General features: G+C 41.0%; 1 protein-coding gene across 1 annotated transcript; it reads right to left on the minus strand.

The window, feature by feature from the left end:
• Positions 1–916: 916 nt before the first annotated feature.
• On the minus strand, positions 917–17,100 carry LOC134000171 (TANK-binding kinase 1-binding protein 1-like). The gene is made up of 13 exons (XM_062439507.1): positions 17,079–17,100; positions 10,001–10,239; positions 9,756–9,887; positions 7,905–8,009; positions 7,590–7,740; positions 6,884–7,077; positions 4,642–4,709; positions 4,436–4,551; positions 3,486–3,676; positions 3,109–3,387; positions 2,396–2,476; positions 2,085–2,312; positions 917–1,045 (listed from the first exon to the last, which is right to left on the minus strand). The coding sequence occupies exons 2-13, from the start codon at positions 10,232–10,234 to the stop codon at positions 917–919; spliced, it is 1,908 nt and encodes a 635-aa protein (XP_062295491.1). The 5' UTR covers positions 10,235–10,239; positions 17,079–17,100.
• Between the last annotated feature and the right edge of the window lie 371 nt (positions 17,101–17,471).

Genomic DNA, 17,471 nt, shown 5'->3' on the forward strand with positions numbered 1-17,471 from the left:
GGAGCGTTTCACACTTGTGAGTTTACATACAGTTTGCTTTGGAACCTCGGCTGCTTGTCCATTGGCCCCGTTTATTGTCACCAATGTCCTGATTTATATGTCCTAAAACGATTCCATGGCTTGTTCCATTCATACATACTCAGACTTCTAGACTGCATGTTTTTTTTATTTACTCACTGAAATTATTTGTGCAGATGATTTTTCCACCTCTAAATTCTTTGATCTTAAAAGAGTTCAGCGTTCATCGGAGGTCCAGAAATCTTGAAAATCCTCATTTTGAATCAAGACAAAAACACATGATAGTGGTTACGTCCGGATGGTTTGATGCTGGGGACGTGAAAAACAACAGATGCTTCTGACACTGAACCCTCTGTCTTCGGTACTCCAGTCAGACCAGTATATACAGTATGTTACATTACCAGAGGAGCTTCAGTGTATCTGTGGCTCTATTGTCTTTTCTACATCTGCCAGTTCTGCAGCACTCAGATCTATATACAAATGAGGAGCTGGGTTGTGAAAAGAGTAAAACAGCATTTGATAAAAGCCACTCATAGAACTGTTGATATGGTCCTTTGTAAGAGATATTATGTATGCATGTCCTCGATGAACCAAAGTGATTTAGAAAGATTTACAATCTGGAAATGAAATGATGAGCACTTGAGTCTGAAGAGTAGAAAAACAGAGGTGTACTGTTAGTGGAAGGTTGCTGGTTTGATTCCACAGTCTGTATAGAAGGGCACACGTAAGTGCCCCTTTTGAGCAAGGCATGTAACCCTTATGTAGTACCAGAGGAGTGCTGTTCCATAGGCAGCTGAAAGGAGCATGCAGGCTCATCAAACCACACAAAAAAAAACAAGAAAACAATCAAGATGGGTCAAATTCCCACCTCTGGTTGGAATGGGTTTTGACAGAAGGTTCAGATCTTGCTGTTCTCTAAGTGGGAGTCGATGTGTTTGATGAGGGCATCATCAGGGTAACCAGTTGGGAAGGTCAGCTGACACAGAGGACAGCTACGAACGGCACTCTCTTCTGACTCCATCCATAACTAAAGACAGAGAAAAACAGCTTTCAAACTACTGAACCCCAACTTACAGCAAGAGTCTGAACTAAGTTTCATTTTCTTTTTTAAAGATGCATTAATGAAGATTTTATACTAACAATGGATCAAATCACAATGTCTGATAGCAAGTTGGTGAAGACCAAACCATAGCTATAAGGCCTTCAGCTGGATTTAAAGGGTTATACATGGTTACAACATTGCTATGGAGGTGATGCACCACCATAGGAACACCGTAGCTGTCTGTGAATGTATCATTTGAATAGGCCTCCATATCACTGCTGTGGCAACTACAGAAACACTAAGTAGAGACAGCAAGAAATGTGATTAGTGAGTTCAGGCTGATTGTAGTTGTTTAGATTTGCTGATGCCAGAGATTGAAGACAACGTTAATCAACACAAAGACTCATTAATATGTTCCTGTTCAGTAACACACAGCATTCTCCTGCTGGAAACTAGTGTCATAGTAACTTCTTGGGGTCTCTATTGGTTGCCAAGAAACTATAGAGGACATAACACCCATTAAAAAATGAGCAATTGTCATTTATTTACACTTTGCTTCTTGTGCAGATTAAACAAACATAATATGTGTTAATTAAAACGTGTAAATTAGTGAGCTATAGGGGTGCTGGTAGGTAGATTTTGTTAATTGGGTGTCAGAGTCTGGCCAATCAAAATGTGTTAATGCAGCTTTTAAAAAATCATTAGGCCTAAATATGGCAAGTAACTTACTGAATCAAACTAGTCATATTTGGTTCTTCCTAAAATATTTAATTTTACATGTTTACATTCCTGTTTTTATTTAGAATAAATGAGTTTTCCTCTGCTTCATTAAGTTCTAATGCTATGCTGTAATACCTTTTCAGTCCTGTATTATATAAAACAATGTTTCATATTTCGTCTCCCTTTCCTCTTTTTTTTCATGTGAATCCTCTTTTTGCTGCTGCAGTGACCTAGTTTCCCCACAGGGAATAGAAAAGAATCTATTAACCACTTTATGTAATCCTCTCCACTGTTTAGAACTCACATTAATGGAGGGCCATGACTGAGCGTGCTCAGTGTTCATGTAGGGAGGCAGATGGCAGGAGAGGGTGGCAGGGCCCTCTGGGGCTGAGAAAGAGGGATGGTGGGGCTGTTTCCTCGGAGATGGGAATGAAGGGTGGAGGGGCTGTTCCCTAGGCGATGATGAGCCAATCCCAGCTGCGCCGAGCGTCTGAGGTGGGCTGGCAGCCGGCGATAGATAGGTGCACACATCCTATAACAGACATCTTCACAGTGAATAACACTGCTTTAAAGACACACACAAGAGTGGCACACATTATTATTATCATTCATCACCTCTTCATCATCAGAGGACTGGGGAGGGGTCACCAGTGGGGTGGGCTCAGGGGGGTCGTCAAGGTGACAGAAGTGATGCACCTGGATAAGAGGAGGGACATGATGATTACTGTGAAAATAACTGGAGGTTAAGGAATGAAAGAAAGTGTTTCTTAAGTTTGATTGCCATTTGAGATATTTCACATTAAAAGTCTACCAAGAACCAGGAAGATTTATATATTTTGAGCGGATAGAAGGCTTTTAATGTGAAAACAGTCCTGTCATGAAAACTACTTTTGTTGGAAAAATATATTGTCTCAGAAATAATTGCGATAAACGATATTATTGTTATTTGAAGATCATTTTATACAACTGATATAATGATAATATAATAGTATAATAATGTAAGGGGGGGGGGGGGGGGGGGGGGCAGGCCTAACTATTATACTAGTAGTAAGCAACCATGATATATTAAGTAGTTTTACATTGATATTAAGTTGATGCTGGCCTAGTGTTATCCTGCCTTATTATGTTTCCCTATGATTTGCCTTTGTTATCTCATACTATTTGTCCATGTTAATGTTCTACCCATGAGAAAGTATTGATATGAATCATGTAATTGAATATGAGAACATAATTCAACTCATTTCCATGGTTACCTACAGTAGAAGCAACAGGTTACTATGTAGGTATATAAGCTTGTTAATAATGATTATGAAAGCTGTCAGTGGCACCTCAGCAGCCAATGGGAAGCCCCGGTCCAGAGCACAATGATGAGGACTACTGCTCAGGCTGCTGCCCCCTGCCCGCTCTCCTCCACTTCCTCCTCTGTCCCCTCCAGCTCCGTGAGCCGACGCTGGCCTCACCAGGCCCACCAGGGAGGTACGGAGCTGGGATTTGATTTGGCCATAACTCTGAGTCTCCCCAAGGAGGGGCCTAGGTTTGGGAAGGGTGGATACCGGATCCCTCATCAGGCGAACCGGGGGCCTGTGGAGGGCGGATGGGTCAGACACCTGGAGAAAGAGGAGGTTAAAAGACTTTAAGGATTGTATCTCCGAACTTCTCGATGCAGTAATTCCAAAGTTTCACTGCACCAAAAAAATGACCTCACCTCCGAGTAACTACGGCGACCCTGGAACTTGGCACGTAGGCGGCTGCTGCTTAGCTGATGGGAGTAGGAGGCTGGGCCGTTGTTCGGTGAAAGCGGGGGAGAGGGGGTGGGGAGGAGCCTGTCGGGGGAGAGGGAGGGGCGCTGGGGGGAGGTTGGGGAGAGACGCTGAGGAGCCAGGGGAGGACGAGAAACTGGAGGGGGAAGAAAAAGAAGAATAAGTAAATTCAAGGACTGAAATAGAGCTTTGTCCCAATACTCAATGGGATACGTCTTGTAACTTGTCTTAATTCCCAATCATCAATTGGGAATTAAGACATTCCCCAGCAAAACATGTCAATTATTGATTGTCCATTAGGGACACTGGCTGTGAATGTAACACTCAGTCATGTGACTTTCGAATTGACCAACGTTTGGGGACTCATTTCAAGGGAAAGAAGCTCTTAACCTCACTTTTAACTGGCATTCTTCTCTTTAATAAAGTCCCAAAAGGAGTTCAATAGTTCCCAAAAATGTCGGGCTCAGACCACAGTCCACTGCCTTTAGACCAGTGGTCTCCAACCCTGCTCCTGGAGAGCTACTGCCCTGCATGTTTTAGGTATCTCCTCACTCTAACACACCTGATTCTAATAATCAACTCGTTATCAAGCCCTTTGACGAGCCTCAGCTGCTTGATAACGAGTTAGTGAGGCGATACCTAAAACATGCAGGGCAGTAGCTCTCCAGGAGCAGGGTTGGATACCACTGCTTTAGACCATACAACACCTTCTAATAAATATAACAGGCTAATAGGAGACTGTTTTGTTGTGTTCTCAGTGTTACAAAGTTATACCATGAACCTCTATGGTAATACTGTCATTGTAATAAGTGGATGTGCACAAACTTTATTAGTGAAGCTCAGGCCTGCTAAATTTGTATGTTTGAAGGAAAGTGACTCAAAAGTCTAAAAAAACGTGACCTACCAGGCTCCTGTGAGACGTGTCTCAGAAGGTCACCCTGTTTGACAGCCAGGCTGCGAACACGACCCAACTCCTCAGTTAGCTCAGTGTAGGCTAACGCTAGGTTCACCCTGCAACATTCAGAGACAGCAACTGAATAAATAAATCCAAATTTTGGATTCCAAATATCCAAATATTGTCCTCTTTGGAATAAGACTCACTGTTCGTCCCCGGCTTTCTTTATCCACTCTACGTCACAGTGCTCGCAGTGTGGCGCCATCTCCTGTGACTGACAGAGAGCTGCGGTTACTTATCTCACACATTTCTGGGTCAATGATGTATTTTTAGTGTCCATGTGTTTTTAGTCCAATTTAAAGGGGTTAAAATGTGAAAATAAACATATGAATAACTTGCACACATTATTTTTTTTAGCATCACATTTCTGCTTTTAAAAAGGATTATGGCAAAAAATGTCTAAGTGGTGTAACCATAAAAACTTTGTACCAAATAATTCAACTTCCTTAATAACACTAAATTCTCAATAAAACATCATATCAACTAGTTTGTCATGATCTTGCATTAACTCCTGATGAGCAGGTTGGCATCCTGTGTGGTAGCTCCTGTCATCAGTGTATGAATGTGTGTGAATGGGTGAATGTGACATGTAGTGTAAAAGTGCTTTGAGTGGTTGAAAGACTAGAAAAGTGCTATATAGGTACAATCCATTTACCATTTACATTTACATTTCATTACACATATTTTGGGATTTTTACTTATCGATTGTTCATCATACAAAGGACTAAATGGTTGAAGAAATGTGACATCTGTGGCTCCCCTTAGTCTGAATTTTAAGAGTTAACCCTAAGTAGTTTTACATTGATAAGCCTACAGCTGGACAGGAGGAAATTGTGCATTTTTGGGGGACTATTTTCAAATGAATAACACACAGTGAGTGGTGCTCTAGGGAGTATTGTGTATTCTATTTCCTCCCTCCCTCCTAAACCTGTGTGTGAGAGAGAGAGAGAGAGAGAGAGAGAGAGAGAGATAGAGAGAGAGAGAGAGAGACATCATCTGCTAATGAATAGGTTATTTTTCTCCTGTAATATTTTCTTAAATTCATTCATTGGCCAAAATTTGCAATATCTGTACTGCTGTAAATGTGCAATTAATTTCTAAATTGTATTCAATTTCAATGTGTTTCTTTGTTTAATTCACTACATTCCTATAACTCTAATTCCTGCTGATATCATCTCATGCACCATTCCGTTGTGGTTACTCATAATTTCGCACTGAATGTCATCAAATTTGCCAAACTTATTATTATTATTGTTATTATTATAATTTTATTAATATTATTACGAACTGAAACAGCTGTCTGATGCAAGTATCACAGTGTTTATAGCAGATGCTAATTTCCAACAGCTGTTCCTAGAAGGGCTTTTGTGAAAATAATTTTAACAGTAAAATAAAAAAGAAGCTAAACTGAATACAGCCGTACAATAAATGCAATAAAGCGCCGGGTAAAAAGAAGATACGCAAAGTACAATAAAAGACATAAAACTAGACATGAGTACAGGTTTGCTGCTGACTTGATCGAGATTTGATGAGTCTTTTATAACGTGGTGATGTGTGCGACTAATTTCAAGTTGCAAGTTCCAGATTTTTGCTCCTGAGCGGAAGATATTTTGCAGAATGAGACTTTTCAGTTTCCAGTTGAACTCTGCAGCAGCTCTGTAGTCTCTTCATGTATTTGCACAAAGGTCGAGGAGCAAGTCATTTAAACACAAGCTTTACATGATGAAGATCAAACATGTTTTCAGAACATAACATTTTGCATTCACTTAAAGCTTGGTACCTAATTTTGTCAGAACGCAGCAGCTCGGCTTCTGACTGGTTTTAACAGATGACATCACATCACCCCAAGCCTGGCTTCTCTCCACTGGCTCCCTGTTCATTTTTAGAACTGATTTTAAGATTTTACTGATCACTTTTAAAGCACATCTTGGTCTGTCCCGCCTGAGGAAATAAGGCTCCCAGAATCGGTAATGTCACTTCTCAAAACAAATTTCTACAGACTTCCTTTTATGTGATGTTATTTGTTCATTGTTACTGTTTTTTTAAATTTCATTTTGTTTTATTTTACATGATATATTTTCATCATCTCCTTATACTGTATTTCATTGTCTCCTACTTTCATCTTGTTAATGTTGGCCTGTATTGTATTGTCTTTGCTTTGTCTGTCAAAGCACTTTGTAACCTCTGTTTTTAAAAGATGCTATATAAATAAAGTTATTATTATCATTATTATATATATATATATAAAGACACTCTATGGATTGAATTACTGATTGGGTAAACCATAGGACAGATATGATAGTATCATTCAATTTAAGAATATTCCAGCGGGTTTCTTATCATCTTCAACCAGCTGATGTTGAGCCACAGTCTTATCTGGAGGCCTACCTGTCTCTGTGCTTCCTGCAGCTGAGCAACTTCCTGCTGCAGCCTCTGCAGCTTGGCCCTCAGCTCCTTCTCCCTCTGACACGCCCCCTCGGCCTGGTGCCGCGCCCCCTCCAGTTCGGCCTCTAGTCGCTGGAGCTTCAGATCTGACAGCGCGTCCAGGCTGCGGGAGCTCTGCAGGGTCGGCCCTCGACCCTCTGACAACACCACACAGACAGCACCTTCAGTCTGAATTACACGGCACTGCTCCACAATGATCTCAAACTACAATTCCTAAATGATCAGCACTCTTTTTACATGTTTGTGGTTTCATGCTGGATCTGGGTGTTTATTTGGTGTTTGGCATTTTTTTTATTCGGGTATATATATACATGGTCGCCCATAAAGTTGGAATAATTTTGTTTTCAGTGCAATGAGATTGATCAATACAATTTTGAGAATATATACACTTTATCTATCAAGAATAAATCACATTGTCACAATCATTTCATGAGAAGAAGTAAAAAATATTTTATTCCAACTTTATGGGCGACAGTGTATATAATTTGATGCTTAATCTGTACAAAAGTGCAAAAATGGTTTCTGTGCCAGAATATTTCTTGGAGATGACCAGTTTCTGGGCAACAAGCAGAACCTCCTAGATCCAGGCAAACTGCTCGTGTGCTCTCCCCCTACCCTGCTACCACCATGATCTGACTGTGTCCCTGACCTCTGGGGACGTCCAGGCTGGCGTGCATTTGAGGCTGATGTACGTCTTTGCTGCGGAGCTGAGCGCTGAGTTTCTGAAGGGAAGTTTCTCTCTGCCTGAGAGCCGACTCCAGACTGCAGATCTGCTCCACGTGCTGCTCCGCTAGAGAGGTCTGACACACACACGCACACACACACACACACACACACACACACACACACACAAACACACACACACACATGAGCACACACACAAAATATTATTGGCACAGCATTTTATTATAATGAATCATTGATGTGTGTGTCTCTGTGTGTGTGTGTGTGTGAACGTGTTTACCATCTTGTCTAAGTCTCTCTGTACGTTGCTTTTCTCCAGGTGAATCTTCTCATAAGCCTGGATGACTTCCTCCAGCCTCTCCTCTCTCTCCTTAGTCTTCTGGAGCTGAGACAGAGACACAGGACTCATCTTTGACTTGGGGCTTTACAGCTGTGGTTTCAACCATCAGTAATGATAACACTGTACTCAGGTTACACACCATCATGAATGAATGAATGAATAAATGCCTTTATTGTCATTGCGTGTTCATATACAATGAAATGAGCTGTCTCTCATAAAAGAAAACTGTTTCCATTCACTCTGCTCAAAACACACACTCACATACACACACATGAACTGTTAAATAAGGTCAAATAAAGTGCTGTAGAAATGATAGGCTATAGTGCATATGCAATTATTGCACATCAGTGTGTGGTGATGCAATTAAGATTATAGTGGGGGTGGTGGTGGGGGAGGGAGGGAGGGAGGGGGATTGGAGGGTGAGAGTTCAGTCGGTGTATGGCTGAAGGATAAAAACTGTTCCTCAGTCTGTAGATGCAGCATTTCAGGGCTCTGTCCATCATTACTAGAAAGAAGTCAAACAAGAAGCACCAGACAAACTGTAAAATGATTCCCCCTAAACTGTCTATTAACTGTAACTAAACATTCATCACTGATTACAGATTCACTTCCTGTTTCAATTTTAACTTCAAGCCCATTCAGACTTTGTTGAAGCCATGTTTCCAGATTCTCAAATGAATTTAGTGATAACCAATAGAAATGATGAACAAACTACCCCCCCCCCACACACACACACACACACACACACACACACACTTTAACCATGGCTATAAACAGTACATCAGTCTATCCACTCAGCACTGTTTTGATAGAATGTCCAAATCAATGAAACTCCATCCCATGTTTTCACTGCTACCTTACAAGTAGATTCTCACACAGTGCGCACACCTACACACACACACACACACACACACACACACACACACACACACACACACACACACACACACACACACACACACACACATACACACACACACACACACACACAAGCGCTGCTGATCGTAGCTTGTAATTGATGCCAGGTAGCTGAGTTAAGGTGAGTCAAACACCGTCCCAACAAGATGATCAGGACATTAACTTAAAATCTTCATATTTTGTTCACCTTTTGTTCCCAGCCTTTTTGTTTAGGGTGCATGCCTTATAATTGGAAAGTCAGTGGTTAGAGTCCCACATCAGACCTTTATTTTTAATGGCAGCCTGCCCAAAAGATTGTCTAACATTTTCAATGCCTCCAACGCCCATGCATAACAATCATTCATCAAGTTTTAATCCAAATTTAGAGCAGATTTTACATTTATTTCCAGAATATCGGCAAAGGAAAACACAAATGAACGCATGTTTCCATCCATTACTGTAAATATTAGGAGTTGGTGCTCCAAACAAACATAAATTCTCCAGTCGGTGCCAGTTAAAGTATAGCAGCAGGAGGAGAGGACGTGACAAGATGACGTCATTAAAAGAGCAGCAGTCAATGTATGATGGAAATATAAGGTTTCTGTTTGTGTCATGTATGAACATTACAGTATCCACACAGACGGAGGCTTGACTGACATTTAAGTGACTGATGATGATGATTCACACTTCAAAGCTTCATGTACGTCATCATTTAAGTTTTTGTCACATTTTGCATTTATCGATGCAGGGTTAGGGTTACCCTTAAAATGACGTCTGTCAAAGTTAACTTGCAAGTTAAATTGCACAACTACTACAACTATTCAATCAATCAATCAATCAATCTTTATTTATTCTCTATTACAATGGTGGTGATAGTGTTTCTGCTGTGAGTACCTCCTGAGTGAGAGAGTTGATCCTTTGTTGTAGGTTGGTTGTCTCTGATTGGATAACACTGGTATCCTTGATGATGGGCTCACAGGAACAACACAGTGTCCTCTCCTCTCCAAATGTACTGATCATAGGAAACTAGGGGAGAAGAGAGGAAAATAATGCATTCAGGCCTTCTGTATGTTTGTGTGTGTGTGTGTGCGTGCGTGCATGTGTGCGTGTGTTGCATATGTGTGTGTGCTGCTCTCCACCTTAAACTCATAGTGTTTGAGTTTCCTCTTGATGCTGCTGTTCTCTCTCTCCAGACTGGCCAGCCGGGTCTTGATGTCATGATAGGCGGCAGCCAGGGCCAATCCCGACGCCGGGTACATATCGTCCGGGAGCCGATTGGCCGACCAGCTGATACCGGATACGCCCACGTCATCTCTCAGCCCCTCACCTCCTCCCAGCAGCCCGAGCTCTCCTCTGCCGAACAGATCCATCATCAGTTACCTGTAGGAGAGGAGAGAGGAGAGAGGAGAGAGGAGAGAGGAGAGAGGAGAGAGGAGAGAGAGGAAGTAACAAAAGGGTTGCAGTTGATCTCTCGTGAAGAAACACAGAATGGATTGATGGCACACTGACAGAAAGATGAAGCCGTGTCAGCTCAGCATGTCTGCTTGCACTCCCCACCTTACACAGCGGGGGCACTAATGACAATAAATCTGCCGAGCTCCATGTTCTGGCAGAGGTGACAGCCAGAAAGAGGGTGTGTGTATGTGCGTTTGTGTGCGTGCGTGCGTGTGTGTGTTTCTTTTCAAACTGCAGCCAGGAGCCCACTGAGCCTGCCAGCCAAAAGGTTTGGTTTCCCATCTGCTGTCGTAAAGTACTTCCTCTCTCCTTGCCCCCCTGCCTCTCACTGGCGGTTGTCATGGTTACGGGGTAAACAGCAGCGAGAAAAAATGAGCTAAAGGGTCTAATTTGTAAAACTAAACCTGCCATACACGGGACCAATAGGATTATGGATTAATGCTTCTATGTTAAGTAAGGCATCGCTGTACCCATATTCATACATAAGGATCCTTAAATGACCAGCCGGTGTGTGTGTGTGTGTGTGTGTGTGTGTGTGTGTGTGTGTGTGTGTGTGTGTCCAGAAATTAATGAGCGTTTGGACTTCCAGTATGGCCAGCAGGTGTGATGACATGGAGCTCATGACAGACTGGATTCTATAACCACAAGAAAAACAAATACAAAAAACAGCCTCCAAAAAAATGAACAAATGTGAAATATTCCTCTGAATGCATTTTAATACCGCACAGCAGCACAGCAGCACCGGTGCAATCGCTATTATATCTATAGTTGTACGATGCTATTTCCAATCTATTACACAAGTGCACACCACAGCATGCTGGCTGGCTGGTTGGAAGCAGAGAGAAGAGAAGCCTGCAGAAGCTGGCCTTATGGAGCAGTCAGACATGGCATTGGCTTCTCATTCAAGTCTATGTTGAACAGAAGGAGACACGTTCACTTCCAGCAGGACCTTTCACTCCGGAGAGATATTGTTACTTTGTATCTGCACAGCAAAATCATACAAACTGTGACGGCAGTAGAAAAATGTTTTAGAAACAGCACCATTAAATACAAAGATAATAGATTTCAACAAGCAGTAAGGCCTTAAAACGTCTCATTCTTTGGGTGACAACTATACTTTACTTATGTTACCGTTGTGGCATGTTTGACAGCTCTGTCACCTTTGAATCCTGCTGTCAGTGCAGTCTACTCATCAGTTTACTCCTTTGACCTAAATCTGGGTTTTCTAGTTCTGAACAGGTGACAAGATGTCAGCAAGCAGGAAACAGAAATCTCAGTCTGTGTGGAAGCGACAAAGGTCTGACTGTGTAAGATTAAAGCTGCAAAAACCTCCTTCAGATCCTGAGCCAGAGGAGATGTCGATCACAGTTGTTAACATCTTACACAGAATTCACGACAGCCATGTCTCTGTTCTGTTACAACAGCAGATACTCATATGTATGCAATATTTAACAATCACGTAAAGCAGGCAGTGTTGATCTTGTGTCATGTTTTAACAGAGAGAGTGAATTGTCAGCGCCCTCTAGAGGCCACAGTCATTATATATTATCCTGCTTCCAACTGCGAGTCAACTAGACCTGTCACAATAATTATTGATAATAACATAATTATCAGCAACATCATGTCTATATATGGACTTATCATATGATACATGGACATGACCTGGATCATTTTTTGACCTCAATATTGCCACACTTCACATTAGCAGCTAAGAGGCTATTCATGTCACATTGGCTAATCGAGTAGTGTCCTCCATTCCTCACTGTGTACGTCCTGAGTGGAGACTGCAGAAGAATTAAAGGTAAATAACTCTGTCCCCAAACATTATGACAGTCTGTGTTTTTGCAGAAGCATAGCTCCCACTCTTCAATCCCACCCCCCCTTATATAACCAGGAAGATATATAAATCTTCCTGGTTCCTCGTAGACTTTTGTTGTGAAATATCTCACAGTTGACAATACTTTAACAGCGTGAAAACATCCTGAAAAGTAAAAGCTATTGTAAATAATTAGTCAAAAATTGCAATATGGCCTACACCTTATATGGTGAAAAGTTTCAACAGACTTATGTTATCATTATATTAGTGGTATAAAATGATCTTCAAATGACAATAATATCGTTTATCGCGATTCATTCTGAGACAATATATAGTCCAACATTATTGTGACAGGTCTAGAGTCACCTCCTAAACCATGACAAAGGTCATCTTGGGTTAACTATGAAGCCACAATCCTTTCTTAGCCTAACCTATCAAGTTGGGGTTTATTGTGCCTAATCAAACGTTTAACCATCATTATTTTTTAACAGTGACTTGTTACAGTTGTGAAAGACACAGACAAATGATAGTGTAAACATGCTTCTATGTATCACTCTAGAGTGCACCAGTTAACACCAGTTAGACGTTTAATATTTTATCATTTCATTTCACTTGATACAAATAAATGAGAACATGCATGTCTTAAAAATAGAGTCGTTATGACATAACGTGTTTTGTCGTCTGGGTTGGAGGACATGTTGGTGGAGTTATAATACATTAGTCTTCACGGCTGCTCCGTGCATTTGACACATCCTGACTGCTAAGGAGCAGCAGGCTGCCACACAGTGCTGCACCCGAGGGCCAGTTCCACTTCTGAGGCCAGTGAGCTGCTTAAGCACAAGAGCACAGTGTTGTAGAATAGAGTCATAAAACTGATATATTTCTGATCATTTCAACTGAAACAGCTCCCTCTCTCTCCTTTAACAGTATGCTAGTATTCCTGTGTGTGTGTGTGTGTGTGTGTGTGTGTGTGTGTGTGTGTGTGTGTGTGTGTGTGTGTGTGTGTGTGTGTGTGTGTGTGTGTGTGTGTGTGTGTGTGTGTGTGTGGGTGTGTGTGTGTGTGTGTGTGTGTGTGTGTGCAGTGTGAAAACAGCTGCGGTAAAAGAGAGGGAGAGAGGTCAAAGCATCTCTCTGCAGATAACTCCCACTCTCACAGCCCACAGACTCTGTCCTACACACACACACACACACACACACACACACACTCAGCCCACACACCGCGTGTGTCTATTGTCTATCTATCCTGCTCTTCCTCCATATCTCCCTCTCAATTTCCAACTCAATTCACTCAAATTTATTGACTTTTTTCCCCCGCTTTTTTTTTTACAGAAGCACACACACAAACACACACACACACACACATACACACGCACGCACACACATACACACAGTGCAAGCCAAGGGCATATCAGAGCATGGCCATATGTCCTCATCACATGGTTGTTTCATTTATTAATGGACTAACGGTCTGCGTTACCCACAACCCCCTGCAGTCAAACACTAAACTCAGTGGGACTGGATCTGTTCATCATGGTATGTGCAGGATCCATGCTGACCACACAGTCATCATGATAATACAACCAGCAGGAGTACTCCATTAGATTCTTCCTCTGACATTTAAAAAAAAAAAAATCAAATGAACACAGAATGATCCAGAAAGTTAGAGATGCAGTTTTTAAAGATTCGTTTTTTGTTTTGTTTTTTTACACCTTTTTTGTACAGTTGACAGTAAAGTGACAGACAAGAAACACGGGGAGAGAGATGAGATGTGCAAAAAGGCCCCTGGCTGAGACTGAACCATGGACATAGCAGGTACAGTATACAGCATGTGCTACAGGTGTGCTCCAGATGTGGCATATTTAACCCAAACCACCAACAGTACTAGTTTGGCAGGTTTTTTTTGTTGCTTTTTATGTTTGGACTGCAGATTGCGATACAAGCATTTAACAAACAGAGGCAGTATAATCTATTCATCTCTTTTGCCGTCCATACATTTCCAAGATTTATGAACTTTATGAAGATTTATGAGAGATGAAGTGTGCACATAAGAGCAATAAAAAAGTATTACACGTAAGTCTGTGAGAGGTTGGGAAATAAGAAATTAGAAAAAGGGATTCAACATAAATATATATATATAAACGTGTTTTTTTTTAAATAAAGGGTTGAGAGACAAGAGCATTATATGATCATTTGCTGACATATTTGACTTAACTTAATAAACTGTTTTCTTGAGACGGAAAGAGAAAGTAATCTTTTCCATAACATAAATATAATTTACTATATCTATCCATTCTTGTAATGTGGGAGGTTCAGGAAGCAGCCAGCATGTCATGAGCGCTTTTTTACAAGGTATCAAAATACTACGCATATATTCATCAGGGCGTCTCGCCTGAAAATCAACATGTCCGCAGAATAAAGTGGAAAACTTAAAGGGCAGATTGCTATCAAACATGATTTTAGCGCTTTACGAATATCTGCCCAGGAGGTTCTTATCACTGGACAATCGCAAAATACACTCAATGGCCACCTGTGCAAACTAGTGCAATCCAATACAACAGCTCTGCTATAAATTCTACATTTATGAAGCTTTTTGTTGACATTGTCAGAAAGGTGATAATTCTACTATACGTTTATTACTGAGGTCATAGTGGGTGATGGTGGTGTACTAGGGTGCATTATATTGAGTGGTGTTCCTACTCCTGTCCACTCCATTAACATACATGAGGGGGGCAATATAATGCACCTCAGTACACCACCATTACTTAGTACTGGTGTTCATTTTGACAGCATATTTTGATTTAGTTTTAATCATAGTCTTTTGACTAAAAAGTCACTTATTTTTTTCATAATTTAGTCATCTACATTGTTTTAGTTTCAGTCTAGTTTTAGTCGACTAAATATTATACGATTATAGTCGACTAAATATCATACGATTATAGTCGACTAAATCTACAGTAGATTTAGTCAATTTAAATATAATAAAGTGTGATTCTGATTGGATCTCATCTCTGACAAACATTTTCGTCTAGTTGACGAAAACTATGACAAAAATTATTTGTCAACAAAATGAACCCTAGGCACAACCTAAATAATAAACATAAAGTAGAATTATCACCTTTTTGACAATGTTAACAAAAATTGAAAACTTCATAAATCTGAGCTGTTGTATTGAATTGAATTAGACTGCACAAGTGTACCTAATAAAGTGGCCAGTGACTGTACATGCCAATGGTCAGCTTCCCTGTAACCCACACTGTCTCCAACATTTAGCATCTCTTCCCACCAAATGCACTTTTTGCTTTGGTGTGATAAAGAAACGACCATTTGGCGGTTTTGCAAGACTGAGGGCCCCATCTTGCTCTCGGCACACAGCGGATGGCGGGCATGACGCATGTGTCTTAGTTTCTCCCAATGCAGTTGTCATTTTCTCGTCCTGCACCTGCGTTGTCTAAATAGCAAATGCACTTGCACCAGTCAGTGCGCCTGTGGGCGTGTTGATCTCAAAATGAGGTGTGGTCAGGCGCATTGGTGGCGCGTTGCTATTTGAAGGCAGAAGAACGCGACTAATAAAGTACAAATAATAATAAAGTATTACATAAAGTATTAATAATAAAGTATTACATCAACATATTAAAAAATAAGTGTCATAATGGTAAATCATAATATTTATCGGATTTAATTAATTGTAAAAATAACACATTAAATGAGAATGACAGTTCCACTACTGTATATGTTTGTTTGGGCGGAGGGGTTCAGCACCTTGGAGAGTGCCGCTGCACTGTATGAAAGGTTAACATGATTAAAACAGTTTATGAACAATTTTTATCACATATTCTTGAGATGACACTGATCAGGTTGAGATACTTTCAAAAATTAAAACCCTGCTGACTTTACCTGTTACCTACTATCAATCCGCCAAAGTGACAGCACTCCTGGATATTAAAGGGAATGGGAGATGACACTCTGATTGGTTTACAGCATGTTACGCCTAAAACACGCCTATGATTAATGAGGGGATTCCAACACTTTAGGACCATGCACCTTGGAGCATTGACCAATTTTCCTTCGTTAAAATATCATAAGTGGATTTGGACACACCCCAAAGGAACTTGTGCCACGTGATTCACACCGTGCGCTATAGATCGTTAAAATAGGGCCCTAAGTGACCCTGTGAAGTCTGACAGCACCTTGATATGGTCCAGGATTTACATCTTCTCAAAGAATAAAGGCCATCTGCCAGTCAACATTCAGATCACAATGAGTACTCTTGGTCATTAAGGACATGAGTTTCAACTGGACATTGACACAGTATTTCATTTTCTAATCCACCACTACTACAAACCATTAATAGTAAGTGAAGTTTTGACCTTTATGGGAAAAAGAAGCATACTGCTCAGCATCAAAGGCTTTATTTAAGACAGTGACAGAAGGCAAGCTTAAATTAATTGAATTAAACAGATGATACGAGAAAGAAAGAAAGAAAGAAAGAAAGAAAGAAAGAAAGAAAGAAAGAAAGAAAGAAAGAAAGAAAGAAAGAAAGAAAGAAAGAAAGAAAGCTGCTCAATCATGATAAAAGCAAAGCGAGGATGAAAAAAGAAGAGAGCAGGAGAGAGAGAGAGAGAGTCCTTGAGGACATGGCACCATATCTGTGAGCACAGCTGAAGGCTAATTCAGTGTGTGTGTGTGTGTGTGTGTGTGTGTGTGTGTGGGGGGGGGGGGGGGTTGTGAGTGTGTGTGTGTATGTGCACACACACACACACACACACACACACACACACACACACACAAAGAGCAGTCAGCTACAGAACAGAGAGAGACAAAGGGAGACGGAGGCTTCAAATGAGGGTGACAGAGACAGGGACGGATGGGAGAGGAAATCAGAACAACTGAGGCTGACAGAATATGACATGGAAAGAGAAAGACGTGAGGAAGAGAGAAAGGGGGGGGGGGGTAATAGAAATGAAGATAATGTTCTGTCCTTTTACTGGAGTCACGTGACCTTCTCTACATGTAACACACTGACATTTTTTATTGTGAGCACACTGACTGTATTTATTCCCCTCCTTTAAAATGATTGAATAACCAAGAAGTGTATAAAAACGGTACGTTTCTATCATAAGTGAGTTTGTTTCAATGACCAATTAGAATTCTACAATACCAGACGGATCCCAACAACCTATCAGGTTTCAGAGTAGGTTGGTGCCACTGCGAAAGCTTCAGGATTGAGTAAAGTAGTAGTGGAGTGGAGCTAATGTGTTGCATTGACCTGGTGAGTTAACGGTCAGTCAGTCAGTTTGAGGATCATAAAACTAGATTGGAAAATCTGGAACATTATTATT

Source organism: Scomber scombrus, chromosome 18, assembly GCF_963691925.1.
Source record: "Scomber scombrus chromosome 18, fScoSco1.1, whole genome shotgun sequence".
Classification (NCBI taxonomy): Eukaryota; Metazoa; Chordata; class Actinopteri; order Scombriformes; family Scombridae; genus Scomber; species Scomber scombrus.

Bases quoted from the DNA above. Each gene is read 5' to 3' on its own strand.
- LOC134000171 (XM_062439507.1), bottom strand. From the start codon at position 10,234: ATGATGGATCTGTTCGGCAGAGGAGAGCTCGGGCTGCTGGGAGGAGGT. The intron at 7,741-7,904 runs GTAAACACGTTC...TGTGTGTGTCAG, and splicing joins AGAGAGACTTAGACAAGATG to ACCTCTCTAGCGGAGCAGCA. The intron at 4,552-4,641 runs GTGAGTCTTATT...TGAATGTTGCAG, and splicing joins AAGAAAGCCGGGGACGAACA to GGTGAACCTAGCGTTAGCCT.